A 27,638-nucleotide genomic window follows, 5' to 3' on the forward strand; every position below is an offset into this window, starting at 1 on the left:
TGTGTGTGCATATGCATGCGTTTTCGGAGGAAAGGGGGTGCACACATGCACTTGTGTTCAATTGCATTGTTTTATAATTTCAATGCACCCTCTGCACACAGCCAGGTACTAACTTCAATATAATGAACTAGGTTCGGGTAGGCCACTATTATGTTTCCACTGCTAAAGACACTAATAACTAAATATAACTAACTGTGTTGAGGAACAGTGGCTGGAAGGAGATACCTTATCCCCTGCAAGACATGGCAATTAGGAAACCCACTAACAACAAAATAACTACACACCAACCTCTTCTGAAAGTAGGCAACAAAGATGTCCAAATTGCTTGTGCAAAGGTCAAATTATAATATCATCCTCATTGCATGTGAATTAATTTCACACGCACGACAACTTCCCAAAAGACTGTACTCCCTCCCAATCCCCCACGCCAACACCCAATCGCCTCTGCACCCCAGCATTACTCCAAAGTATTACATGACACGAAGGCAGCTTGTACAGGTGAAGGGTTAATTAATCTGTAACGACAGTTATGAGCACTATCACACATTACAGCTCTCTTACTGAAAAAGCAAACTAACAAAGGGACACGTTACATGTTGAACCTCACATCACAATCAACTACTAATTTCAGCTACTTACAATGATACAGTCACTGGTGTCACTGTTAACTACACATACACACATTTTGGATAAATATTGCTTTACATGTGGCTTTGTTAAACATAAATACACAATTTTGCTACCAGAAAATGCAGCTTGGGTCATATTAAAGTGAAAACTAACCTCCATAAAGTCATGGCATTGAATGACCAATGAATCCTTAGTAATATTCTTGAAACACTCCGCCAATGTAGCAAAGTCAGTGCTTTCAAGGAGACTGCTTCGATTTCTCTTAATAAGTGTTAGACACACTCTGAATATTATCTTGGACCCTTCATAAAAAAGACAATCCCATATCCTCAGCACAGTCTGAAAAGGAAAAATACAAATTTTAAATAAAATTAACTTATATGTACCGAAAAACTAATTTTCAGTGGCTTTTTGTTATCTACTAATACAAGCATGAAAAGCCAAATTAAAAAAGTGTTGCGACTGCTGATTTTCGTCCTTAATATCAGTAGGAATGAGTTAGAATATTAAGATAAAAAGGTACTTTGTTTCCATCTAGCTATATTTGTTAATGATTGATATGTTTTAGAAAGAAAGTGTGCATTGCAATAAATTGTTATTAATCAATAAAACTACTGAGAAAATTAGAATGAGCAGTAATCCATACTGGAAAATCAGATAAGAGAGACAACTGTGATACCATGTTAATCTATCTCAACTGTAATACGAACCAAGTGTGTAATAATAATAACTATAACCAGGAGGGTGAGGTTCGGATGGAAGAAGCATTAGAGGCAACAACAAAAACAGGATGATTTGCTGTTGGGATATCTTTTATTGCAAACCAGCACAGTGTGCTTGGCACACATGCAAAGTGTAGTGATGCCCCTGCTGCAAGGATATGAACAGTATTAGAGTGGTGAAAGCAAATGAGGTATTTCCAATGTAACTAATCATCAAAATCTTCTGCTGACTGAGTAAAAGAAAGCTGTATTTAAGGCAGGTCAGCAAAAGGTGCCATCCCTATTAATAAGATTATCAGCCAGCCTAATTTCAACAGATTCATTCAGAACACAATCCTTGTACAGGGAAGTGGCAACCGACACTCTGTCTGATTATATTTCATTGCATGACCATCATCTGAGCACTGCTCAGCCACAATGGATTATGGGGGTAGTTGTAACATTGTGTGGCAGCAATATACCACACACACTTCCTGAACAAACAGAATGAATAGTTTGACCAATTTATGCTTTATAATCTCTATGTATGCTTTATAAACACCCCCCCTCCCCACCCCACACCCCAATCCAATCCCATGAACCACGGATCTTGCCGTCGGTTGGGAGGCTTGCGTTCCTCAGAGATACAGATACAACAATGGAAGGGTACCTGTTGAGAGGCCAGACTATGTGTCGCTCCTGAAGAGGGTCACCAGCCTTTTCACTAGTTGCAGGTGCAACAGCATGGACGATTGACTGTTCCGGCCTTGTAACATAAACCAAAACAGCCTTGCTGTGCTGGTACTGCAAACAACTGAAAGCAAGGGGAAACTACAGCTGTAATTTTTCCCGAGGGCATGCAGCTTTACTGTATGGTTAAATGATGATAGGATCCTCTTGGGTAAAATATTCCAGAGATAAAACATTCCCCCATTCGGATCTTCGGGTGGGGACTACTCAGGATGACGTTATCAGGAGAAAGAAAACTGGCATTCTATGGATTGGAGCATATAACGCCAGATCCCTTAATTGGGCAGGTAGGTTAAACAATGTAAAAAGGGTAATGGTTAGGTTAAAGTTAGATATAGCGGGAATTAGTGATGTTCGGTGGCAGGAAGAACAAGACTTCTGGTCAAGTGAATACAAGGTTATAAATACAAAATCAAATGGGGGTAATGCAGGAGCAGGTTTAATAATGAATAAAAAAATAGGAGCACAGGTAAACTACTACAAACAGCATTGTGAGCACAGTATTGTAGCCAAGATAGATACGAAGCCCATGCCTAACACAGTAGCAGAAGTTTATATGCCAACTAGCTCTGCAGATAACAAAGAGCTTGAAGAAATGTATGATGTGATGAAAGAAATTATTCAGATAATGAAGGGAGATGAACATTTAATAGTCATGGGGGACTGGAATTCGATAGTAGGAAAAGGAAGAGAAGGAAAATTAGTAGGTGAATATGGAACGGGTGTAAGGAATGAAAGATTAAGCCGCCTGGTAGAATTTTGCAGAGAGCATAACTTAATTATAGCTAACACTTTGTTTAAGAATCATGAATGAAGGTGGTACATGTAGAAGAGGTCTGGAGACACTGGAAGGTTTCTGATGGATTATACAATGGTAAGACAGAGATTTTGGAACCAGGTTATAATTGTAAGACATTTCCAGGGACAGATGTGGACTGACCAGAATCTATTGGTTATGAACTGTAAATTAAAACTGAAGAAACTGCAAAAAGGTGGGACTTTAAGGAGATGGGACCTGGATAAACTGAAAGAACACGACGTTGTAGAGAACTTCAGAGAGAGCATTAGGGAACAATTGACAGGAACAGGGGAAAGAAATACAGTAGGAGAAGAATAGGGTAACTTCGAAAGATGAAATGGTGGAGGCAGCAGAGGATCAAGTAGGTAAAAAGACAAGGGCTAGCAGAAATCCTTGTGTAACAGAAGAGATACTGAATTTAACTGATGAAAGGAGAAAATATAGAAATGCAGTAAATGAAGCAGACAAAAAGGAATACAAATGTCTCAAAAATGAGATCAACAGGATGTGCAAAATGGCTAAGCAGGGATGGCAAGAGGCCAAGTGAAAGGATGAAGAGGCACGTGTCACTAGGGGTAAGATAGAGACTGCCTACCGTATTTACTCGAATCTAAGCTGCACTCGAATCTAAGCCGCAGCTAAAAATTGAGACTCGAAATTGAGGAAAAAAAATTTTCCCCGATTCTAAGCCGCACCTGAAATTTGAGACTCGAAATTCAAGGGGAGAGAAAAGTTTTAGGCCGCACCTCCAAATCGAAACAAAGTTGGTCCATTGTAATATGAGACACAATTTAGGCAAATGACTGACGATACAGCTACAGTAGTTTGGTTCGAGTCGTAAGCTTAGCAGTTAAGCTTTACCAGGTAGCCATTGCTATACGTCAGGCGCTCCGTCCGTATTTACATGGGTACCTTTCCTTTTTCACGTACTTCGTCTGGTTTGAATTGATTATTTATTTTTCTTTGATCTGATAAGCGCCGTTCTCTTTGTTATAGGTTTTTACGTCACTCTAAGCTGAAAATGCATTACTGTACTGTGTCATGCACTGTTTGTTGCATTCTGATACTGAGTGTTTACGGCCTGTCGCCGGTCTCACCATGGCTTGCTTTTGTGCACGCTACCGCCGCTTACAATTTCTTAAAAATCGTCTCATTAGTGAAACAATGGCAAGAAACTGCTATTTGTTGTTACTTACACTGCTGCTTACTTTGATAATGATCAACAAGAACTAAATAACATACTGCATATGATAGAAGTTCTGAACGAGAGTTTAGCGAAAATTTTTCTCCGTTTGAAAATCCTTGCAGACACCTCTAGTACATAACATTCTGCACAGAAATTAGAGTCATCTTAGATTTAAAAATCTAATCAATTGCCGTGCTTTATTTTGACTGTATCACTATTAGGCATAAGAATAATACGAATATAAACATGACATGATATGTATATTCTTCCGCGTTTGCTGTTGTCTCACTCTTAGTTTCGTAGTTTATTAGGCAGACAGGATTGAAATGAGATAGCACCAAACACGAAAGAATACATGGTAAAATGTTTATATTCATATTTTTCTTATGGTGAAGAGAATACTGCATGTGATTCACAGTTCATAAAAGTTCCTATTAGCAACTATCTCTTCTCGCAGGTAGGAAAAAATTCAGAACGTAGAGTTGGCCATATTGACAAACATCCCAAACAGTCTTACCAGCTGGATTTTCGTAGTACATTGAAATGCTGCTAAATTCGAAGATGAGCAATACGGAATCTGTATTTACTTCGTTGGATAATGTATGAAAATGCAGTGGTCAAAACTCGGGGCGGTGAAAAAAAGCTCGTCTTCCACCTTTTTTTTTAATTTATTTACTGACGCAGAGGTTTTGCTGCTGGTATTTATCTTTGTGCCTGTAAAGCATGTCTGTGTAGCGCTACATATATTCGACAGCAAATGTTAGTTGTGGCGGCACCTACCAACATTTTTCAAAACTTCCGCTTACTTTGCACTCGATTCTAAGCCGCAGGCGGTTTTTTGGATTACAAAAAAACTGAAAAAAAGTGCGGCTTGGATTCAAGTAAATATGGTACAGGAAAATTAAAGAGACTTTTGCAGGAAAGAGAACTACGTCTATGAGGATCAAGAGTTCGGATGGAAACCCAGTTCTAAGCAAGAAGGGAAAGCAGAAAGGTGGAAGGGGTATATAGAGGGTCTATACAAGGGAGATGTACTTGAGGGCAATATTGTGGAAATGGAAGAGGACATAGATGAAGATAAAATGGGAGATATGATACTGTCGGAAGAATCTGACCAAGCACCAAAAGACCTAAGTCGAAACAAAGCCCTGGGATTAGACAATATTTAATTAGAACTACTGATAGCCTGCTGAGCAAGATGTATGAGACAGGCAAAATACCCTCAGACTTCAGGAAGAATACAAGAATTCCAATCACAAAGAGAGCAGTTGTTGACAGGTGTGAAAATTACCAAACTATCAGTTTAATAAGTCACAGCTGCAAAATACTGACATGAATTCTTTACAGACGAATGAGAAAACTGGTAGAAGCCTACCTTGGGGAAAATCAGTTTTGATTCCGCAGAAATGTTGGAACACATGAGGCAGTACTGACCCTATGACTTATTTTCAAAGATAGGTTATGGAAAGGCAAATCTACATTTCAAGCATTTACAGACTTAGAGAAAACGTTTGACAATGTTGACTGGAATACTCTCTTTCAAATTCTGAAGGTGGCAGGGGTAAAATACAGGGACCAAAAGGCTATTTTCAATTTGTACAGAAAATGGCAGTTATAAGAGTCATGGGGCATTCAATCTGTATATTGAGCAAGCAGTGAAGGAAACAAAAGAAAAATCTGGAGTAGGAATTAAAATCCATGGAGAAGAAATAAATACTTTGAGGTTTGCCGATGATGATGTAATTCTGTCAGAGACAGCAAAGGACCTGGAAGAGCAGCTGAACGGAATGGACAGTGTCTTGAAAGGAGGTTATAAGATGAACAACAACAAAAGCAAAAAGAGGATAATGGAATGTAGTCGAATTAAATTGGATGATGCTGAGGGAATTAGATTAGGAAATGAGACAGTTAAAGTAGTAAAGGAGTTTTGCTATTTGGGGAGCAAAATAACTGATGGTGGTTGAAGTAGAGAGGATGTAAAATGTAGACTGGCAATGGCAAGAATAGTGTTTCTGAAGAAGAGAAATTTGTTAACATTGAGTATAGATTAAAGTGTCGGGAAGTCTTTTCTAGGATTATTTGTAGAGTGTAGCCATGTATGGATATGAAACATAGATGACAAATAGTTTAGACAAGAAGAGAATGAAGCTTTCAAAATGTGGTGCTAGAGAAGAATGCTGCAGATTAGATGGGTAGATCATGTAACTAATGAGGAGGTGCTGAATAGAATTGCGGGGGAAGAGGAATTTGTGGCACAACTTGTCTAGAAGAAGAGATCGGTAGGTAGGATGTGTTCTGAGGCATCAAGCGATCATCAATTTAGTACTGCAGGGCAGTGTGGAGGGTAAAAATCGTAGAGGGAGACCAAGATATGAATAAACTAAGTAGATTCAGAAGGATGTTGGGTGCAGTAGCTACTTGGAGATGATGAAGCTTGCACAGAATAGAGTAGCATGGAGAGCTGCATCAAACCAGTCTCTGGACTGAAGACAACAACAACAACAAGCTTTATAACAGTGGGATGGAATCTTATAAACAGTGGGCTTTCTTTATCTTGGAATCTCCCTGGACATAATGATGAAAGATGCAGCACTATCAACAACTGTCATTATTCTACATCCGGGGAAAGCACTACCAGCAATGGAAATGCAGCACTTCTGGCTGACTGATCATATGAAACCAGTTAGCTGATTGATTTTAGCCTAAGTGGCCAAAAACTCATGTCCATTCTTGGCAAGTCAACTGATACTATGTTCTGATGTAACTGATGCTTCCCTAGACAATGAGGCTATATTTATGGACTCTGTCCAATAACAAAACAGACTATTTTTATTGTTGTACAAGTGAATTATACTTAAATGTGAGAATACTAGTGCTTAGTTGTTGTTCAGGGCCTACAGACTGATAAACGTATTCAGTGGACATTGGCTTCCATCGCCATTTATCAATACCAACACAAGTCTGTCACTATATGGCAACTGACCTTTATTTAGTTTAACCTGTGCGAACAGTGAATTAGTTGTGTGAATTCCTTAATTTTCTTATGGCTTAGGAAAATTATTTATTTCACTGTGAAACTGATCACCTTTTGTGCCCATTAACATTTGTTAATTACTCAATATGTGGCTGGCTTATCAGGATTTTAATTACAAATGCTCCTGGGAGGTCAAATGGTCTATGGGCGAGGGAAATTTTGCATATGCTAATAGTGGAAATGATTATGTTGCAGAAGCTAAGTAATTGAATGACCACACTGTTTGCTATGGGACTGGTGGAACTACAGTAAATCTCCTCTTACAGTGTGCACCATAACAGCGAGGTGACGATCAGCTGCAGTCAAGAATATTTTGCTGCCTCAACTGATGAAAATTAAATGCGTTTAACAATTATATGTTCAACTCTTGTTTGAAGTGTGTAGAATCTAAGACTGAACTTGCCTTAAGGTTGGTTAGGGAATTATGGCATAGGCAATGTATAATATTACGAAAAATATATATGAATTGTGTTAAAGCAGAAAATGTATAATACTTCTTGTAGCCAGAAGTTGTTATGTAATTTTATTATTATGTGATGGTTGAAGTGTTAAGGATTCACATCAGGTGAAGGCGTAATCTCGAACTCTAAACCCCACGCAGTCAGATACATGGAGTCTTGTCAAGGGTTATGAGATACTAAACACAGCGTTTATCAGGAGATGTAATTTAGGTCCCTCCTGTGTGGTATCTTCTCTGTGTCAACATGCATCCAGGTTTGGGATGGCAAGAAGATGGACTTACAAATTATCATCATGTATAATTAAAATTCTTCCTAACAGGAGAGATGTCACACTGGTGACCATTTTTGGTCAGCATCGTACTGGCGGATTATTAGCTGAGGAGTAGTCTGATAGGTAGGTGGTGGTGAAGCCGTGACTTCATTTGGCTGTTGGTTGATGCTGCTCCTCTCAACTCTGTACATGACACAGTTTTTTATATCCTTAGTAGTGCCTGCAGAAGCATTAGGTGAGTGAGGCAGTTGACATAATGCTAGCGAGCAATGAAGACATCAAAGACTGAAAGCAGAAAATGGCTGGTCACAGGCAGTGCTGCTGTGGTATTGACTGAGCATGATAGAGCAAATTTTCTCACTCACTGGTTCTTGATCATCTGCTCGATTAAGTACAGTCCTATTTCCACTAGATGGGTATGAGTGGTTGCCTTCCAACTTCGCAGGTCTCATAACCAGCATTTGTATCAGTTGATGGCAGTGAGTGGTTATGGTGCAGGCGAGCATTGCAGACATTGGCAGAAAGGCAGCTGTCACAGGTCCATAATGATCGGCAACAGTAGATGGGACATTGCACCCATCTATGTGTTAACCAGCTGAGCAATCAGGGAGCCGCTGGTTGCTGCTTAGGGCTTGACTGCAGCCTACTAGTCGTGGGTTTTTCAGCTGCACTCGTGAATGTTGGCAGCTCAGCCTCCATCCAGTGACACTGCCCACCTCCTAGATTATTATCAAGATGCATGTAACAGCTCTAAGTGACCTCAAGTTAATTATGGGATGTTTATACCAATGATCTGATTCTGCTGTGGCAGTATTAGAATTGTTCAAAGATGGTTTATGCTTATTAGTGTGGAAATACTTAGATCCTGGAATACTAGTCGGAGGTAACTAACCTTCTGAGTACGGACTGGAACATCTATGGATTCATTACAGGTAGTAATGGACAAGCAGTCTCGTGAAGTTGTTATGAACACGTTTGCCAAAAGCTGTCTTGAGGAGGTAGTTCGGCAGACCATATGCATTGGAAATGTTTTAGACCTTGCAGCTACAAACAGGCTTTAAGTTATCAACATTGTCAGTGTAGAAACAAAGATTAGTGATCATGATATCATAGTGACAATAGTTACTGAAGTTAATGAATCCCTCAAAAAGGCTATGAGAGTAGTTTTGATAGAAGTGTAGATCAGCACTTGTTAGCATCCCACTTAGAAAATGAATGTATGTCATTTAGTTCCAGTGTGATGGACACAGAGAAATTACGAGCAAAGTTTAAATGGATTGTGAATTGCGTCCCCGAGAAGTACATGCCAAGTAAATTAAGGATGAAAAATACCCACTGTGCTTTAGTAAGAAAATTTGGAAATTGCTGAAGAAACAGAGATTGTTTTACTTTTGTTTCAAAAATGAACTTGCAAATGAAGATAGGGAAAAGCTAGTAAAGATTCTATAGTGACAAGAGTCAAGACACATCCGAGAATGACTTCACAATGAGCTTTGGCTGACCAACTGGCTGACAGTGAGTCACCAGAGAATAACCGGCGGCCAACATGAGAGAACGATAGACAATGGAGACAGCATGGCAGAACAAAAAATCCAAAGGGCAAACAAATATCAAATACTACGAAGTAGCGAATTCAGAATGAAGACAACGGTGTACAGAAAAATATACATGATAAAGTAGAGAAATCACAACTAATGCATGGAGCGGCCATGCTACTGGCTTTAAAGGATGGCCGCAAGTCCTAATAGGCTGGCTTACATTAACACACACACTACTGTAACAGTGTCGCCTAGTGGTCATCATGAATGCCCATACCGTCCGGTGGGTCTTCAAACATGGCAAGCTAGGATACCAGGTACCTCCACATGAAATGGGCATTTAAGGATGGAAGCGCCACAGACAATTCTGGGGAAGGCGAACAAGTGGCAGGTGTCGAGGCCCAGCATAGAGGTTTGCTGGTAGAAAACACTGGGGCACCCAGTGATGTGGGCATGGGTTGAGTGGGCGACGACAGCCGAGATGGCAGAGGTCACCCTGAGACCTCCACTTCCATGCCGCATCTTTGAGAACTGTTGCTGGGGACCCAGGAATGTAAGCTGTACCTCGGCTGGTGTGGAAACCACTTTGACCAGCACCAGCAAGGGTTTTGCCCCATATGAGTAAGCCCACACAGCTGTACCCTGCAGAAAGTATCCAACAGGTTGGGTCTGGGGTTCTGTCAGCTGTGGGGCCAGGAGGTGGGTGAGAATATGTGACTGCCACCCACACAGGAGCTTTGTTGGCTATGGTCATGGGAAGGGTGGACTGGTAGGTGCCGAGAAACAATGTGAGCGCAGCCATGGTGGTGAAAGTACCCACAGCTTTCAACATTTGTTGCTTTAACGTATGCAACTTATACAGTGATTTACCACTGGAGGTTTTGTTTGTTTCGTTTTAGGGTGCAAAAACATTGAGGATCATGTGTGTCTATGTCATAACTGTAGAAAACGAAGACAAAGAAAGGAGTTAAAAACGAGTACACGTTAAGATCAATCGACAGCAGGAAAGACAGCTAAAAACAAGTACTTGGAGACTGATCATAAAATATGCCACAGAAAAATATAGGTGCAGAGCTAAAGATTAAATGTCCTTCGCCATATTACTGTGACAGATAAAAAGTGCAAGATCGACAGCCTGTGTTTCATTCATTAAAATGGCTGATAACTCAGGCTGTACACATAACCTGGAAGCAAGTGGTTAAAAAAAAGGGCATTCTGCCAGGAAATGGCAAACTGTCAAAGGTTGAGGGCAATGAGCACAAAGTGGAGGGGGAGCAAAACTTAACAAATGGCGATGGCTAAAAAGACAGTGCCCAATACACACCATTGGAGATGCAGAAATGTTCAAAAGCCACCACTGTGAATTGGGGTGAATTATCCAACATGATGGTGCAATGAGGCCCTAAGGTGGTGAGAATCTGGATGAGAGCAGTAAGAGTGGCGTCAGTGGTGGCAGACGCCATGCTGACCACATATGGGTAGCTACAATAAGTGACCACGACAATGAGCCACATACATCCCACAAGAGGGCCAGCAAAGCCCAGATGAATGAAATTCCAGAGTCAACAAGGAGGTGTCAGGGGGGCAAAAGATTGAGTTGGTGTTGCCTGGTGCCAGACACAAGCAGAACATTAGCCCATCACGGTCTTCATATTTCTGTTCCGTCCCAGTCAGTAGGCATGCTGTCTTATGGGGGGGGGGTGTTCTTTCACGACATACCCCAAGGCTCACAATGGGGGATGTGCAGAACATGGGGGCACAGGTTAGGTGAGTGATGACATGGTGAGTATCCCCCGTCGGCGTCAAGCGGGAGAACATCGGAGATGACGAACAAACTGTGGCAGAGGTGGCCTAGGCTTGGAGCTCAGAATCGGCACGCAGACATTGAAAAAGAAGTGGTCCACACTTGTAGAACATAGTGCTTGACATGTTGCAAGATGGGGCATGGTGCAAGACTGCAGCGATGCGAATCACCATAATGAGAAATCCATCAACGAGTGCTATCATTACTTGTCGTGAAAACTGGAGATTTCCTGTCAGTCATATGCCAGGTCGGGCCCTCAGGACAGATGAGAAAGGGAATTCACTATTGTGTGTTGTGCTGTTGGCTTGTATTTAATAGTATAAATGTAAGAGCTGAGGAAGAGTGCCCTCTGTTGGAGGTGGTGTGCAGTCCACTCCAGAAGCTGAGGAGGGTCCAGAGAGAGTCACTATTGGCTTGTGGTTCATAATGAGGATAAACTTGGTACAAAGAGATAAACATATAACTTCTTAATGGCAAAGATGATCACCGAAGGCTCTTTCTCAGTTAGTAGTTCTTTTGAGCTGCTGTCAGTGTCTCTGACGCACAGGCAATTGGCTGCCCCATACCGACATCTTTCCTATGCGCCAGTACTGCGCCACTTGTTCCTGAAAAATTTTACATTTGTGTAAGCAGCACTTGAGCTGTGCACCAAGCACCATGTTAAAGAGGGTATGAAAGTTGTGCAGGTGGTGTTGACACAGTCAAGTCATCTAGATTGTTAGTATGTGCAGGAATGGATACGGGTTAACTGTTCCAGTTCTTTCTAGAAAATCGCTGGAGTGAAAGAGATTCAAAAGGGTAAGAGCAAAAGCATAAGCAAAAGAGAGTGTTGATGAGCATGATGCATTGTGATTCCTCGTCCAGGGGGATATGCAAATATGTGTTAGCAAGGTCTACCTTAAAGAAATATTCATGTTCAGCACTCTTCATGAGGAGGTCCTCCGGACGCAAGATGGGATAGGTTTCCACTTGTGCCTGGGCATTGATCATCAATTTAAAATCTTATCATAGCCATAGAGAGCCACTGGGTTTCTGGACCACCACCAGGGGTGTGGCCCAAGTACTAGTTTTGACAGGTTCAATTACTGGAGCTGCATGGAGGTGATGGAGTACTTGCTTAACAACTGCCCTTGAAGAGACAGGAAGAGGTCCCGCTCAGCAGAAATGGGGCATAGAATCTGGACCAAGGACACCTGGGCCTGGAAATCCATGGCACACCCTAGGCTGGTTTAAACAGAGGCACAAAGGTCTTCAAGCTCCTGGAATCAAACTGTTGAAGTTGACCTGAACCTCACCAGTGATGGAGAACCCAAATAGCGAGAAGACATTGAGATAAAAAATGTTGCCAGCTGACTGACTAGTGACAACAAACAGAGTTATCAGCTGGACGACCTGTATGTCTATAACATTGACCATGAATTGACCCTAAAGAGGATTCAAACTGCTACCACAGATGACCAATGTACAGGAAGGTGGGCTCAAGCCTGGGTAACCAAGACAAGCATATGTATGGAAGTTGATCAAAGAAATACTAGTTCCTGTGTCCACCTGGAAGAGGACATTCTAGGTTACATTCATGAGGGTGGTAAACAACTTAGATGTGGAAGAATCATCCTGAGAAAGAACTTTCTTAAGTTCATGCACCATCCCATGACACACTGGTGGTGGTGGTGGTGGTAAGGGGGGGGGGGGCATCTGACTGTGTCACTGGTTCATGACAAACAGTGTAGAGATGCCCTTCTTTCCCACAATGGGCACAGTGCAGGTGTGCCACGAAGCAGTCAGGACATCATGGGAGACTCTGCTGCTGACAGCAAAGGGATGTGACAGGCTGTTCAGAAACAATGGAAATGTCCAAAACTGATGAATCACAATGCCACAAGCAGGAAAAAGACTTATGAGAATTCTGCCTCCAAGGCAGCGGCTGGATTGCCACTACCTGAGGTCGAGCCATGAGACGTTGTTTGCAGCCTGTGTGATCTCAAAAGAGGGTGTGAGTTTCAAAATATTGTCTAAGGTAGGGTTGTCCAGTTCGAGAGCTGCAGTATGAAGTTCTGAATTGGGAGACAATTGGACCACAACATCTCAGATCAGTGAATCTGCACGTAAATTTTTGCAAGTCAGGCTAGTACAAATGAAATCGCAACATTGACTCAAACATTGTATATCCATCACCCATGAGCAGTATGACTGACCAGGCTGCTTGGGTATTGATGCAACTCGGGGCGCGATGCGACCACATGGGATATTTGTAAATAATAACTGGATAGCAATGAATGCATCTCTCCGAACTTCAGTGCAACTGGATTTGAGAGAGGAACCAACATCTTTAGCAAGAAAAATATCTTCGGGAAGCCCAAAAAAGGAAGAGCAATCTTTGGAGAGTGTCATCTGAAACCTGAAAAGCACTGAACTCGTGCTTCAGACACTGCAAATATGTACCCCAATCATCTTTCTTATCATTAAATGACAGAAACTCGGGTGGGTGGCACTCCAACTGGGAAATGACCACAGCCTGGATGGGTTGAGAAACATGAAACGTAAGCGATCCAACACACGTTGCAATTTTTGCTGCAAATGCTGGACCTGCATTAACAACTGTCACTCCCAGAGCAGCTGTTGCTGCTTCACGAGTTGCATTCAGGCAATCACAGATGGTCACTACACTTTTACCTCATTGCCAATCATAGTGATGAGAATTGGACAAGTCAGGGAATAACTTCACAACCAGCACTGGCTGACTAGCTGGTTGAGAGTATCAACAATGAGATGCCCAAGAACAATAGGTGGATAACACAAGAGAATGGCAGAAAATTGAGACAGTTTGGCAGAATAACAAGTCCAAAGGGCAAACCAAGATCAAATAGAGTAGAGAATTCAGAAGCAAGACAATGATGTGTAGTGAGATATATTTGTTAATGCCAAGAAATGACAACTAACAAAGGAACGGCTGCATTGCTGGCTTTGAAGGGAGTCTGCGAGCCCTGAAAGGTCGGCCAGACACACATGGCTTATGGTGGTGCTTACATTGGCACCCACGGCGCCCACACTTGCAGCAGTGCCGCCTGGCAGCCATTACCTACATCCATTCTGCCTGGCAGATATTCAAACACACTGGGGCGGAATATCAGAGATTTGTGCATCTGTAAAAAGATCGATACATGTCGCACCTTAGCAACAGATCTTTCTGAGAACCTGAGAAAATTCTGGTCCTACTTAAAATTTCCAAGCAGGTTAAAGGCTTTTATTTAGTCATGCTTCGATCAGTCTGGAATGGAAATAGAAGACAGCAAACGGAAATCCGAAATTGTAAACCTTGCATTTAAGAAATCATTCACACAGGACTGCACAAACTGCTTGGCCATTGTACGGGCTCCCATATGTAGGACTTAGTAACAGGTATTTCTGTCACAGAGAAGCAATTAAAAAAGTTTAAACAGATGTCACCAGGTCTGGATGGAATCACAAATTGGTTTTACAGTACTCTGTGGCACTGGCCCCTTAGCTTATATTTATCACAAATCTCTCAATTAGTGGAAAGTCCCAACCGACTGGAAAAGAGCGCACATGATTCATGTATGTGAGAAGAGTAAAAGAATGAATCCACAAAATTACAGGCCAATATTCTTAACATTGGTTTGCTGCAGATTTTTTAAATATGTTCACAGTTAGACTATTATAAATTTCCTTGAGTCCTAAGAGCTTCTGTCCACAAATAAGCATGGATTCAGAAAGCATTGCTTGTGCAAAACTCGGCTTGCCCTTTTCCCACATTATATCCTGTAAACCATGGATGAAGGGCAACAAGCAGATTCCATATTACGAGATTTCTGGGAAGCATCTGACACAGTGCCTCACTGCAGAATAATGATATCCAGTTCTAATGCTGCTGAGCAATATGAAATTGACAAGTATGTAGGGACCCTGGGAAGAAAGGTGAATGGTCGACTTTGGTTTATTGGTAGAATTTTATGAAAGTATGATTCAGTTGTAAAGGAAACCATGTGTAGAACACTAGTGTTATCCATTCTTGTGCACTGCCTGAATGTTTGGGATCCTCATCAGGTCAGATTACAGGAGGACCTTTAAGCAATTCAGTGGCGGGCTGCTAGATTTGTTATGGGTAGGTTTGATCAACATGTGAATATTATGGAGATGCTTCGTGAACTCAAGTGGGAATCCCTGGAGGGAAGACAATGTTATTTTCAAAGGATCACAAATGAGAAAATTTAGAGAACATGCATTTGAAGATGTCTTCAGAATGAATCTACTGCCACCAATGTACATTTCATCTGGGGACCACAAAGATAAGAGAAATTAAGGCTTGTATGGATGCATACAAACAACCATTTTTTTACCTCACTTCATTTGCGAGTAGAACAGGAAAGGAAAAGACTAGCAGCAGCAGCATATGTACGAGGTGCGACAAAGTAATGAGACTTATTTTCTTTGCAAGGTGTGGCAACCCTGCAGGCTTGGTTAGGCACAATATCTTTGACCTTGGTCTATAAGCTGCTTCTAGTCCAAGCGGCATATCGATGCAACTGCTCAGTCATGAGTTTTTCTGTAGTAAGTTAACACGGGTTTGTGTCTCGTCATGGAAATTAAACCGCATAATATTGCGCAAAGGTATGCCATTTCTTTTTGCGTTAAATTGGGTGAAAATGCAACGACAACTTACGGTAAGCTTCAGAAGGCTTTTGGAGAGGAGGTTATGTCAAGAGCTCAAGTTTTTCGTTGGCATAAAAACCATACTGGACAACCATCAACCTCACAGTCAGATGTCAACTTGGCCAGGGTGCGTGAACTTGTACGATCTGATCGAAGATTATCTGTGAAAATGATTGCAATAGAACTGAACATCAATCGGGAAACTGTTCGTCTAATACTAACTGAAGTTCTTGGTATGAGAAAGATTTGTGCAAAAATGGTCCCCAAAAATCTCACACCACAACAGTGAGAAACACGGAAAAATGTGGCAGCCGATCTGTTAGAGCACATGGAAATCAATCCAGAATTGTTGAGTCATGTTATCACTGGTGATTAAAGATTTTTTTTTCTTTCAGTATGATCCAGAGACAAAATGCCACAGTTCGTAATAGTGCTCAAAGGGATCACCCAGACCAAAAAAAGATCGCATGTCAAAGTCAAAAGTGAAATGCATGCTTGTGTGCTTCTTTGATTCCAAGGGAATTGTTCATAAAGAGTGGGTGCCTCCTAGACAAACAGTTAACTAATATTACTACAAAGAAATTTTAGAAAGGCTTCGTAAAAGAATTCTTCGTGTCTGTGCCAACATTGCTTATAATTGGATTCTGCATAATGATAATGCACCATCCCATACTGCTCAGTCAGTACAGCAATTTTTAACCTCAAAACAAATTTCAATACTACCACAGCCATTTTATTCAGCAGATATCGCTCTCTGCGACTTTTTTCTATTTCCAAGAGTCAAAACGGTGGTCAAGGGACACCATTTTAAAACAACTCAAGATGTCCAAAAAGCTGTGACGAGGGTCTTGGAGGATATTACAGATGATGAGTTTCAGAAATGTTACCATCAATGGCAGAAGCACTGCAAAAAGTGTGTGCAATCAGAAGGGAACTACTTTGAAGGAGACAACACTAAACTTAACTAAAATGGTAAGCAACATTTTTTTTCACATCAATCTCATTACTTTATTGTCGCACCTCATATGTAGGCATAAACAAGTTTTAAGGACATCGGTTCAACAATTAATCATGGAGGACGATTAGGATTATAAGAGTGGTTTAGTGGTGCTGTTTGATGAGACAACATTATGACCAGATCAGAAACTGCAGGAACTGTCAGCAAAATGTAAATAACTGATAAAGTAATTGATAAGGTGTCTGTGTACCTTAAAGAGGAAGAGTATAGTCTACGTAGTCTCATACACAACATGTACAAAGAGATGAGAGCTAACAGTACTGCTTTGCATAAGCAACATGCTAATTAAACAGAATTGAAATCTGATTTCATGGTCAAATTCATAATCTAAGAAACGAATTCAAAGAGTATATTAATTCCGTTCAACGTGTGGTGAATTGACGAGGCCAGAAGCAGCAAATAAGTGCCATGAGAATTTTATTACGTATAAGGAAGGACATTAAGAAGACATTGTAATCACTGATAAGGAAATAGATGATTTAATTGTTGACAGTCCAAATTTTATAGTCTAAAGGAGACTGGGTGAGAAGCAGGAAATAGTGTGAAGTTGTCTATACAGAGAAGGTACCTGAAGGTCGATTGTCAGTACTTAAACCTATAGTTAATGTAAGAAATAAGAGTGAAACGTGTGATTTCGACAATAGCAAAACTCTATGCACAGATGTGATGAATGCAGGTCACAGCAATCTACTGGCTGCTGAATATGTCATACTGTGTGTTAATGGTTATTCACTGTGCACGTCAGCTATATTATGTATCTTTGATATGTACTTATATTCTTTAATAAGACAACTTGTCTTTGAGTCACTGGGATGCTACAGTAGAAGAGAGGGGGTAAGGATTATTACTGGCATAGATACTTCAGAAAAAAAAGTAAAACAAGATTTCTGGAGCACAGCAATAGGTTTCAATTCTTGCAGGAAACACACACTTTCAAAGTCACAAGAGAAGAAAATATATTAAAAACTCAATGGGATGCATAGTACAACAAATTTAAGTACATCACGGTTAGAGAAAGTTAAGAAATCAAACAATGGACTGCAACAATCAGTTGCAACTGCTGCTGTTTCACAGAAATTATGTTAAAAACTATGGAACTTTTAAGAGATTTTTATGCCATGATCGGTCAATTTTGACTTGATCATCACTTTGCAGTGCACTAGAAAGCACTAAAACATAGCCACAACATTATATTACAAAGACAAAGATGAGTTTTGTGAACTTGGACAATGTTGGTCAAGATCTCTACACCACTCATGTGATTTTTTTTTACTGACATTTAATTTGTTTATGTTTACATGGATATTATTCAGGATTTAATTACACTTGAGATACACACATACATTAAAGTTGGACTGATTGTTTGCATTAGCAATGCTGAACTCCTTCTGTTTGGTCATGTAATTAAATTTTAATAGCTGCATGGGGTAGTGTCAAGGATGAGCTAGTATGTGTTACGGCCATCAGGAGTGATTACCCGGTATAGAAGTTTGTCACCGGGGAGGGGGGTTTGGGGGAATGGAATACTGCTTAACAAAAGGACAGTTGGGGTCCTCCACCGACAAATTGGTAAAATTTGGTGCTGCTTAAAGTAGTTTTTGGTAACTGTTTTGGAGTTCAGGGTAAAAAATGTGTATTAATAAATAATAAGATACCCATTTTAAGTTAAATGATATTTGTTGGTTTAAATAGTAAGCTGTTTGCCACTCTTGTTAAAATGTGTTTGACATGTAACACATCGTAAGTCAAGTGGGGAGGTTGTGTGTGTGATACGTAAGCAACACTACTTGACAGCAAAGAACTGCCTTTATAAATGTATGATACTTTTGAATTTATCAAATTAAATACAAAAAATGAGTGTGGCAGTAAATACGGTCTACTGAATGGAAGTATGACAGACAATTTGATTTGTTATGTAAATTGTCTACAAGGCTGCCTGGAAAATAATTTCATTTCATTGTGTCACCTAATATGGCCAAATGTCTAATTGTATTATGTTACTTAAAATGTGACAAAAATGATCATCAGCTCGGACTGTACACATTAACATAAAATATTAATGACAACCATCACAGCTGTATTGAAACATGTTTATTGTTTCACAGCTGTGTTTGCTCACTGCAACTGACAGAAGCATCATGAGCAGTAATTGCAGGCAACATGATATGTATATATTATACTCAATCTTTTACCAATCAAGTGTGGCACTCAACCTGATCAAGATAATTTCATTAACATAAAGTACCTAAGCATGAAAGCTTTTATTTCTCTCTAACCAAATCTGACCAATTTAAATTATGTTGCTTGAAACATATCAAACAGGTTCTGTCTTTTATGTGCTAACACAATAGATTACACACTGAGGCGACAGAAGTCATGGGATAGCAACACACACATACACAAATGGCAGTAGTATCATGTAAACAACGTATAATGGGGCAGTGCACTGGTGGCCCATTTACAGCCACTCATGGACTTCATGTCCCCATATAAACAATGTCATGTCACTGGGCCAAAATTGTTTGCGACTGGTTTGAAGAACATTGTGAACAATTCGAGTGAATGACCTGGTAACCCATATCGCCCGACATGAATCCCAATGAACATTTATAAGACATAATCGAGAGGTTGGTCAGTGCACAGCTTCCTGCATCAGCAACACTTCCACAACAATGGACAGCTATACAGGAACGGGACTTCCGTCGAGTCCATGCTACGTCAAGTTGTTGCACTAGACTGGCCAAAAGGAGGCCCAAAAACTATATTAGGAAGTATCCCACGACTTTTGTCTTCTCATTGTAAAGTTGCTATTTATCTGCAAGAAACAATTCTACAGAGAATTTTGTAACAGTAAATCACTTACTTCTATCGGCAGAACTTCTGCAAAGAGACAGATAAACCATTTTGTTGTTATCACTGCCCATGGTAAGCCGACATCCTGGACATGTTTGTGTACATCTGGTATTTTTAGCCTAGGAACAAAAGCAGACACCATAAAATGAAACATCAAATTTAGAGGGCAAATTTAATTTCAGTACACATGATATTGCAACTAATAATAAGTATTTTTTAAGAATTTCAGAATTCAGACCATAATTTAATTTTAATTTCGGATGATACCTCACAAGTTCTTCCAGTACTGCTATGTCAGTTATCACACCCTCCATAGTCCTCGTGTAATATTTCGGCAGTGTCTTCTCAACAAGTACTTTCAATAACCAGAAAGTTGTTTCCTCATCCTTGGTGACAAGCAAAAGTAAACCTGCTATATAATTCAGACCCTGGAAGGAAAAGCAACTGTAGTGTAAAACAAGCAACACAATTATACTGAAAAATCAGCCCCTCTCTATCTTTAGATTTTTGTTGTGCAGCATGAAACAAGAAGAAACACTTCAATAAATTGATATGTGGTGACTCAAAGCTAGATATCATCATAAACAGTCTTCGTTTTACTATCTCAATCTGTCCTGAGGCTTTTCACATTTTTGTAGTCTTGTCACATAATGGTTTTATATCACAGTTATCTTTATGTATAACATTACAGCATCAAAATACAAAACAAAACCTATTTTGACACAGATATATAAAAAAATTATGGTTTATCAATTATAGCATTAACATGAAGAGCTTTGCACAAATCTTTTTTTTAAATTTTATATCAGCTATGGAAAATCTAGAAATTTGAACAAGATAGCAACATCCTATGGCCATCTCTCAGCAATGAACATGTTTCAAGTCACATCAGTGCTCTGAAGGCTGTTTTCAAAGAATTTACCATACAATCAAATAAATATAAGTATGCAGTCCATGGTGCCAATCAGGCAAACAAACACAGCTTCCATGGAGATGAGCTACCTTACTGAAGTATTAACATTGCAGAACCACTGTATAAAAAGGTCCAAACAATTGTAGGAATATATTGCTTAAGTTCACTAGCAAATAGTTTTTGAAAGTATGCTGTAGCAACACACATCTCCTGTACTTATGGCAGTCCAATGTGATATTTATCAGTTCACATGAAAACACAATAGAGTAATAAAACTTCACGAGCAGTGACACAAATTTTTACCTCAATGTGATCAAACTAAATTTTCGTGGGAAAGTGTAGTATGTAGGGACAGAGAAGTAATAAATCAGCTTTCATATTAAAAGCATATGGTCAACACACAGTAATATAATTCTCAAAGATATTCAATCTCTCATCACAAAGATATTTTTCCAAACATTTTCAAAACAGTAAAAGTCTCAGAACTACTGAATAAAACATTCTCTTGACTATTAGACAGGGACAAGTAGGGGTCAATAAAACAAGCAAATAATCCTAATGAACATAGGTACAGAAACCAATGCTTTCCAATGCATTATGACTGAATAGATGAACATCTTATAAACAGAGTCCCTTGAGGATACAACTGCAGATATGTGCTTGAGGAGGAACAGGTGTTCCACATGGCCATCATTTGTGTGATGGGAGGCTCCAGCATGTCTCCTTATCAAAGCCCTAATACATACAAAAATCTTAGGTATGTTCTGAACACAACGAAAACCATCCACAATGTGTTCCTAGAGTACGACACTATCAATCTTATAATTCTGGAAACATCACCTAAGCTGTGTCCAAGCCTTGTCTCTGCTGTATGCTTTCTTCAAGGGGGTGCTAGTTCCACAAGGTATGCAGGAGAACTTGGAAGGTAGGAGATAAGGTACTCGCCCTCAGGAGACACCACCTTAATGAAACATTGTCTATGTTGACATGGCAGTCTGTGTGTTCCAATGAAGTGGAGGGCGAGACCGTTTGAGTGACTGTGTAATTGTCGGTAGGATCACCCAAGCCGGGCAGGTCCCCACAGACGATACAAACTGCCTCTCACAGTGCCCTGTTTTGTATCCTATCTTTTCCTTTTCCTTTATAATTGGTGACAACAGGCATAGTATAGTAATATGGGCAGCAAATGACCCTTGGTATCAAGAACAGCAGTGATGCACGTAGGCCTTACTGTGGAGGGTGGATGATGTTCTGTGACTGACGTGAAGACAAGCTGTGTGACAGGTAGAGCACTGAAATAAAACCTGGCCATGAGATGACATCCCCAGCAGGACACACTGATGCTGTGGGCTCATAATGTGCACTACCAAAAAATTAAAATCACTGAAACTGAAAGGAAAAATAGCCAGATGGATTTTAAAGATATGTCCTTTGGAACGAAAAGGAAAGTCCATACTAGATATTGGGACTAAGTGAAATTCGATGACCAGAATCTACGGAAGTTTGAACATAAAATGGTGGAGTGCTGCTATATGTAGGGCAGACAGGTGAAGATGCAGTGCACAGGAATGGTGTAGGGCTCTTACTCTCTCAAAGCTTCGACAGGAGTTTATCGTAGTGGAAACCTGTCTCAAAAGACAATAACCATAGACCTCAAAACCAGGGAAAATCAAGGAATTTCAAACACATAAGGGATATTTGAAAAAACACTGGAAAAAATCTCATTTTTGTCTCAGTAAATGAAATAGTTTGTTTACTGAGGTGTCATGCATCATCACTGTTTGGGTGCAGCGGAGTAAGTGTGCCGCCTTCCCTACTCTCTCATTACTACTGCTTCTCCTCTTCCTACCACTTCCCTCAGCTTGCAGCCAGTGTTGCCACCACTTCTTGTCGTTAGCCTAGCAGCTGCCGACAAGAGGCACGAGGAGCAGTTTGTTTGGATCTGGTTCTCAGAGATTGTAGACACAGAGGCCTTGGCCAGTGGCCAAGTGTGCACGAGTTGTATCTGAGGGTCTGTGTGAATCTATGTGTGCTCATTTTCTGACAAAAGCTATGGCTGAAAATTTAGTTGTGAGAGGATAATTGTCTTTACTATGTGCCTGCTTGTGGCTCTGGAATCATCTTTACAGTGAGTTGCTACCTACCCTCATTATTCCCAGAGCATTTGAATAAGTTATCTGTTGCATGGATTGATCACCACAGTCTCATTTCATCAATGCTGTCTGTGGCTCCTGAATAGCTGGCCATATGAGTGGATTCCTGCAACGGGCCAAAACGACAGGCCGTTTCTGCAGGTATCTGTAATGGATCGGGACTGCCGTGCAGGCCCTGCCTGTTCAATCTAGTCTCACCAATATGCCCATAAGCCAGGTCTGTTTGTCTGTGATGTAATGCAGCAGGTTCTCATGGTTTATCCATGGACCCAGGGCTGCAGTGCTTCTCTGCAGACCAGAGACCATGGATGATGGATTTAAGGAATTGCGACTCTCTCACAGCAAGTATGTTGTGCAGTGCGGAGTTTTATAGGCTTTTCATTTGTTCTAGCACATTTTGCCACTTCAAAAGTAGTTTATATGTTAAAAAGTATGGACGATAAGAAGAATAACACTGTATGAGTTGATGGTGGTTTATTCATTATGTACTCATATATTTCTCAAAAGAAAAATCACACAGTACCTGTAAAATAATAGATATAACACAGAGGGTAATAAGCGACAATAACGAACATAGAACCAACTTGTTGGAAATGCATATTTAGGTTACCAAATGTTTTTTTTTGTTTTATTGAAATAAAACATCAGTGATCTTAAAGAAACAAATATACCACTTGGCTTGCTTTCTCCATCTAAAAACATTTCATTACAAAAGATACTGATGTTAGTACTTAAGATTTTTGCTCATATCATGAAACGTCATCTGCTTGTAAGATTTTTCAGATATGCAGCAGTGAAATTTTCTTGTGTTTGTAAGATGTGTAATAGTGATAACATTCAGATTATAGATGATAAGGGATTAGGCTGAGCAGCCAATCTGCATATTGTGTGCAAAAAATGCAATGCTGATAGCTCATTCAAAACTTCTGAATGTAAAAACTGGTACTATGAAGCTAATATGAGGTTTACCTATGGATTGAGGTGCACTGGAGTTGGAAGAGAAGGGGGAAATTTGTTGTGTGGAATGATGAATATGCCAGAGCCATGTCTGAGATTTACACAAACTGTGTACTGGAAAACAATTTCTGATGTGTGTGAGGACAGTGTGATAGCAGCTACAGTAGAAGCTATTGCAGACAATGACCTGTCAGATGAGAACGATTCTGGTCATGTTATAACAGATCTTGTTTTGTTATGTGATGGTACATTCGTGAAAAGAGGGCATACGTCTTTATATGGTGTGCCAAATAATACATATTGACACAGGGAAGGTACTAGATGTTCAGGTTCCGAGCAAATTCTGCTATAACTGTGCACTTAGTGGAGAATGTGAAGAAGATGTAAAGGGCATAACAGCAGCGAAACATTTTCTGGTTCTAGCGGTGGAATGGAAGGAGCTGGTATGCAAATTATTTTTAAGAGATCTGTCAAGGAACATGGTGGGAGATATGTGAAATATCTTGGGGATGGTGACTCCAGTGCATTCAAGTCTGAATGAGAGCAAACCTTATGGACAACTTTCAATTGAGAAACTTGAATGCATAGGTCACATCCAAAAGAGAATGGGCTCAAGATTGAGGAAACTTGTCAGTGACGATTGAGGAAACTTGTCAGTGACGTGAACGGCATAAAGTTGTAAGATGGAAAGGGCATTAGTGGACACAGGCTCTCAAAGAAGATGACAATCTTCAAGTGTATTATGACAAGGCTATCAGACAGAACCTATCCAGTGTAAATTACATGAAAAGTGCAGTATGGGCTACATATTTCCACATATTGTCAACAGCTGAACACCCTATTCATAATCTGTGCCACATTAGGTGGTGTGGATATCTACAAGCTCAGAGGGATAACCCCTACATTCACAAGGAGAAGCTTCCAAATTGTATCCTCGATCTTGTCAAGCCCACTTACAGGGTTCTGGCCGATCCTGCACTTCTCAAATAGTGTGCTCATGGCAAAATATGGAAACGATGCCCTAAAAACACATTTGCAACTTATGATGCAGTTATTGTATTTAATGATGGGAACGTCAGGAGGATGAAAGTATTAGAAAGGAAATTTTACTCAAGACATCCTGAGAAAATAGATATACAGCATGTCTCTGCAGCTGAAAAGTCAGTTGAAGACCTGGTAAAGGAATGAAAACAGACAACAAGAAACCAGAAGAGAAGCCTTGAAGGTAAAGACAACCCAGAACACAAATGTGGTGCCTTCTGAAGAAGTGACACACAGAAAAAAGTTAGTTTGAATTTAAATTGCATTTCCTGAAAAGTTTGTTTTTTAAAGTTTATATACCTTTTCCTCAGATTATATGAACGCTAGAATTATGAAATTACACATATTTCTGTAAACCTAATAAACATTGTCTCAAGAGCAAATTTTTAAATTTTGATTGCAAGATGAGATATGGGGCAAAGTGCTTGGAATTTTGCATGAATTTAAAATTGTACTAGTGGAATTAAAATTAATAAATTACGAAAATTCTCCAATTTGACATATTCCAAAAACTTCATGAGAGAAGTTTACAACATATAAAGATATGAGACAGAGAAATTTTGGTTGAAATCTCTTCATGTAAAGCATGGTACAAAATTTCATTGCCATATCTCCAAAACTGTATATTTGACGCATTTCTGAAGTAGTGTGTGTTTTTCATCAATGTCCCTCCTTAAGTTCAATAGACACTGCTGCCTGGAGAAACTATCTGGGACTATGAGAAACTATTTTACAATGTGTGATACTTATAGAAATCACAATAGTAAGGAATTTACCTGACAGTATCCAACTTCTTTGTTGTCATGTGCATAGGCAACTAATATATTACAGAGCTGCCTCTGATGGTCTGCAGCAGCATTGAAGAATATGTTATCTGGGTATGTCCTGGGCAGATCGGTCTTCACAATGTCAACAATATCTTGATCTATATCACCGGAAAGCAACTGAAGATAATAGTTGGGACCTGAATCGTCTTTCATTTTCTCTGCACCACTTACAGTTAGCCATACCTGAAACAAATACATCCAAAACATTCAATCTGCTTATTTTCTCATAACAAGAACAGCCAGCTTTGGGGGGGGGGGGGGGGGCACAAATTGTTATGTTAACATATTAACCATGAATTCATTCACTGTGATATTCCAGGGTAGCTTCTGACTATGCCTGAAATTAATTTCACAAAAGGCAGTAGAATGTTTTGAGTGGTTCACAAACGTACCAAACGTACATCTTGCAGGTATTTGTTAAAGCAATTGGGAACATTAACCACAGTCAAAAGACTATTCCTGGAAAATGCACATTCTCACAGCAGAAACTATAGGCCTGAACATCAAAGTCTAAAATGTTTACTGAAGGCAGTTCATCACGAAAACTGCAAGATCTACGATTGTAGCTTTTAGTGCGAGACTCTGCAATACTCTGGAAGTTTGTGCATTGGTCTCATTTGAGTTGCCTTTTAAAATAAACTAAAACACTGTCGTCTCTTTGAAACAAGAAAGCTCCGTATATTATATTTCCGATCCTATAATATAAACTAGGTAGTGTATTGATTACCGTACGATGATATCCAGAGACAGCTCTGTGTCTTACCTTGCCTCTATATTCACTTGGAATTCCTTTTCGCACATAGCGTTTAACTGTCAAATTCCTTTTCAACGACCTCCCTTCGCCTACCAGGTCTGCCCACTTCTTTGCCCTCCTTGCCAGAACAACAAGATAATGGGACATAAATTCTTCATAAGTTTCATAATCGAAGTCATCAGGACGCTCAAATCCGTACTCGTCAATTTTACTGAAACAGAAATATATACTTAGGACCACAAGTAACAAATTCGCAACATAACTTTACGGGCAATTTTTGCCGGTTACTTTACGCGGCAGGAGGTTTTGTAAACCAGTTTCGAGACACTTAATATGAACCAAACATGAAATTATTTATGTCATGCCTAAGTTTACCTAAAATGAGAGTTTGCCATTACAGGAAGTAGCAGTTCAGAAGCATTGTCAGCGAATTCTCTTCTGGTTTCTTCCGTTACTTATCATAATTAACGAGGTTAAACTTGATATTTTGAAATGAGTACACCAGTTACGAAATACTTGCTACCTGCTGTTCAGTGTATTTACATCTGTGTATCGATTGCTTGAAATCGATAACTGACATATCGATAGTAGACAGTCACACAAATGAAGTGCAAACCTGCTAAGCGCACTAAGTCTATACATCATTATGAGGAAATGTTTGATGTTGATTTCAGTTTTATTATGAATAAAGTGCTCTTTTCTGTCAGTTACTCAATACAGCATTGTACAGCCAATTTACTGGAAGTGAGATATGGGTAAGGCTAATTTATCTTGATTAAGTTACAGCTGCAACAAAGGTAGCGGAATCGAGGGCATTCTTAGATTTTTACACTAAAATTGTTCTGTAAATTCCACTGATATATTTCATAAGATTATTGGCACAAATCTGATGGATCAACAACTCAGGTGTTTCATTTTGGGCAGATCCTTCCAAAAGTTGCGCTAGATGCAGTAGGCCACGCTACCCTTATCTGCACCATGGCCGAGACGGCTAGTAACAGTCTACAGAGCGGTGACAACACAGGCGCGTTGCCATAGAGACGTTTACAAAGTCCCGTTACGTTATTGGTTGAGGTAGGCCTGCGAAGCTGCTGCGCCCAGCTCTCTCCAACCGTCAGGGATCATCTTACGCCGACTCAGCTAAAGTCCCATGTTACTTGGTTGTTCAGCCTCAAGAAACGTCATCTGATTGTAAGAGTTTTCAGATATTTCGTCGTTTGCACTACTGTTTCTTGTACCACTAACTAATCATTGACACATTAGAATTTTCGTGTGAG

General features: G+C 40.0%; 1 protein-coding gene across 1 annotated transcript in view; it reads right to left on the bottom strand.

The window, feature by feature from the left end:
- LOC126161604 (growth hormone-regulated TBC protein 1-A) overlaps positions 1-26,895 on the bottom strand; it is a 49,714-nt gene extending 22,819 nt beyond the window's left edge. Inside the window, exons 1-6 of the mRNA XM_049917554.1 lie at positions 26,737-26,895; positions 26,371-26,572; positions 25,557-25,790; positions 19,984-20,144; positions 19,727-19,835; positions 784-969 (exon numbers count right to left, since the gene is read on the bottom strand). Of these exons, the coding sequence (XP_049773511.1) occupies positions 784-969; positions 19,727-19,835; positions 19,984-20,144; positions 25,557-25,790; positions 26,371-26,572; positions 26,737-26,756 (912 nt within the window). The 5' untranslated portion in view covers positions 26,757-26,895. The remainder of the gene's footprint in view (positions 1-783; positions 970-19,726; positions 19,836-19,983; positions 20,145-25,556; positions 25,791-26,370; positions 26,573-26,736) is intronic.
- Positions 26,896-27,638: the final 743 nt, after the last annotated feature.

This window comes from Schistocerca cancellata, chromosome 2, assembly GCF_023864275.1.
Source record: "Schistocerca cancellata isolate TAMUIC-IGC-003103 chromosome 2, iqSchCanc2.1, whole genome shotgun sequence".
NCBI classification, from domain to species: domain Eukaryota; kingdom Metazoa; phylum Arthropoda; class Insecta; order Orthoptera; family Acrididae; genus Schistocerca; species Schistocerca cancellata.